At 41.3% G+C, this 2,283-nt stretch overlaps 1 protein-coding gene across 1 annotated transcript; it reads left to right on the top strand.

Annotated features, from left to right (window-relative positions):
• The first annotated feature begins 652 nt into the window (after positions 1–652).
• LOC124508139 (olfactory receptor 4N5) lies at positions 653–1,579 on the top strand. Its single transcript, XM_047074555.1, has one exon. The coding sequence runs from the start codon at positions 653–655 to the stop codon at positions 1,577–1,579; it is 927 nt and encodes a 308-aa protein (XP_046930511.1).
• The last annotated feature ends 704 nt before the right edge of the window (positions 1,580–2,283 follow it).

Below are 2,283 nucleotides of genomic sequence, written 5' to 3'. Positions count from 1 at the left end.
TCAACTCTTTCTGGTTCTCCAGCAGTCTGCCTTCAGACTAGAACTAAAACATCAGCTCTCCTGTGTCTCCAGCCTGCTGGCCCACCCTGTAGATTTTGGACTTGCCAAGTTGTGAGCCTATTCCTTATAATAAATCTCTTTCTGAATATAAAAAAAAAAAAAAAGAAGGCATAGAACTAGGGAGTCTACAGGAAAGAAATGAAAGAAGAATTTGCCAAAGTACTTTGGTCTGTGGGAATGAGAAGTGACCAAAACCCAGCAACTATTATAACATTAGAGACAGTGCACCACCACTAACCAAAAGAACAACAAGCCTGACAAATTTCATAATGATTAAAGTTTTTTTAATGAGGAAATTTCAACTATACCTCAAGCAAACTAGCCCAGAGTCCTAGAGGAGCACATTACATAGAAGCTCATGGTTAAATGGGAATGAGAGTGGTTATAAGAACAATGGCTTAGGGGGGAATCAAGAAATGAAGGGTAGAAAGGTCAACTCAAGACATAAGACAATTATGGGCATGTGTTTTTTTCTGCTAGGCAAGTGTTGGAAGTGGTAAATGCTTTTATCTGAAAAGAGCTATGGAGTAGATGAAAAGGTGGTTATAACAGATAATATTTTGTTCTTTGTTATGTTGCAGACAGAGGAGAGATGGAGAGGGAGAACAGCACAGTGGTGACAGAATTTATCCTCCTTGGTCTCACCCAGTCTCAACAGGCTCAACTCCTGGTCTTTGTGCTAGTCTTAGTTTTCTACCTCATCATTCTCCCTGGAAATCTACTCATCATCCTCACCATCAGATCAGACCCTGGCCTCACAGCCCCCCTCTACTTCTTTCTGGGCAACTTGGCTTTCCTGGATGCATCCTACTCCTTCATTGTGGCCCCCAGGATGCTGGTGGACTTCCTCTCTGAGAAGAAAATAATCTCCTACAGGGGCTGCATCACTCAGCTTTTTTTCTTGCACTTTCTTGGGGCAGGGGAGATGTTCCTTCTTGTTGTGATGGCCTTTGACCGCTACATGGCCATCTGTCATCCTTTGCACTATACCACTGTTATGAACCCTAGAATCTGCTGTGCCTTGCTGTTGGCTCTGTGGCTTGGGGGCTTTACTCATTCCATTGTGCAAGTAGCCCTTATTCTCCACTTGCCCTTCTGTGGCCCAAACCAGCTGGATAACTTCTTCTGTGATGTGCCACAGGTCATCAAGCTGGCCTGCACAGACACCTTTGTGGTGGAGCTCCTGATGGTCTCCAACAGTGGCCTGCTTACCCTGCTGTGCTTCCTGGGGCTTCTGGCCTCTTATGCTGTCATCCTCTATCGTGTGAAGGGACACACCTCTGAAGGCAAACACAAGGCTCTTTCCACATGTACCACACACATTATCATTGTGTTTCTCATGTTTGGACCTGCCATCTTCATCTACACTCGTCCCTTCAGAGCTTTCCCAGCCGACAAAGTGGTTTCTCTCTTTCACACAGTGATCTTTCCTTTGATGAACCCTGTGATTTATACCCTTCGCAACCAGGAAGTAAAAGCTTCCATGAGGAGGTTACTGAGTCGTCACATGGTTTGCTGAATGGAATAGAAGAGTGAGACATGCAACAAAGGAGAAAGTTCAGTTGGAATTAATTAAATCATTTATTTATTAGTGTACTATGTGAGTCAGTCATTTTAGGAAATACTGAATTTATTAAGCAATTCCAATTTTCAGGCACTATTCTAGGTATGTGAATAAGGCAGGTAAGATTCTAGGTCTCTTGGGGTTATATTGAAATAGATAAAGACAGATTAAAGTATTAAATTGGCCCAAAAAAAAAACCCATAATATCCAAGAGAGATAGTGCTCTGAAGCAAGTGAAAAATACTGCCATGATAGAGTTTGACAGGAGATGGAAGTTACTTTGCTTTTGGTTGTTAAGCAAGGTCTTGTTGGTGGTAGTTAGCTGATATCCAGGTGACTTGAGAGAAATACCTGTGCAATTTCCCAGGGACAGAAAATTCTAGACAGAGAAGATGACTAGTACAAAGGCACAGAGATTTTATTAATTGGTACATTGGAATATCACAAAGAGAAATGTGGTAGCTTGTCAAATATGTTGATATATGTAAATATATATGTACTACACACTGTACAAAAAATGGTATGATGTCTTTTAGGGTTTGTATGTGTGTGTGTGTGTGTGTGTATGTGTGTGTGTGTAAATGCATGACAATAGTCATGAAAAAATGATAGACACATAATAGGATTATCATTGATATAGACTGGATTAAAATTTTCTT

This window comes from Lynx rufus, unplaced genomic scaffold (genome assembly GCF_022079265.1).
Source record: "Lynx rufus isolate CCGP_SWC_20201006 ecotype Redwood Valley unplaced genomic scaffold, mLynRuf1.p SCAF_13, whole genome shotgun sequence".
Classification (NCBI taxonomy): Eukaryota; Metazoa; Chordata; class Mammalia; order Carnivora; family Felidae; genus Lynx; species Lynx rufus.
The sequence above is the reverse complement of the archived record's forward strand: the minus strand, read 5'-3'. Positions and strand labels throughout refer to the sequence as shown.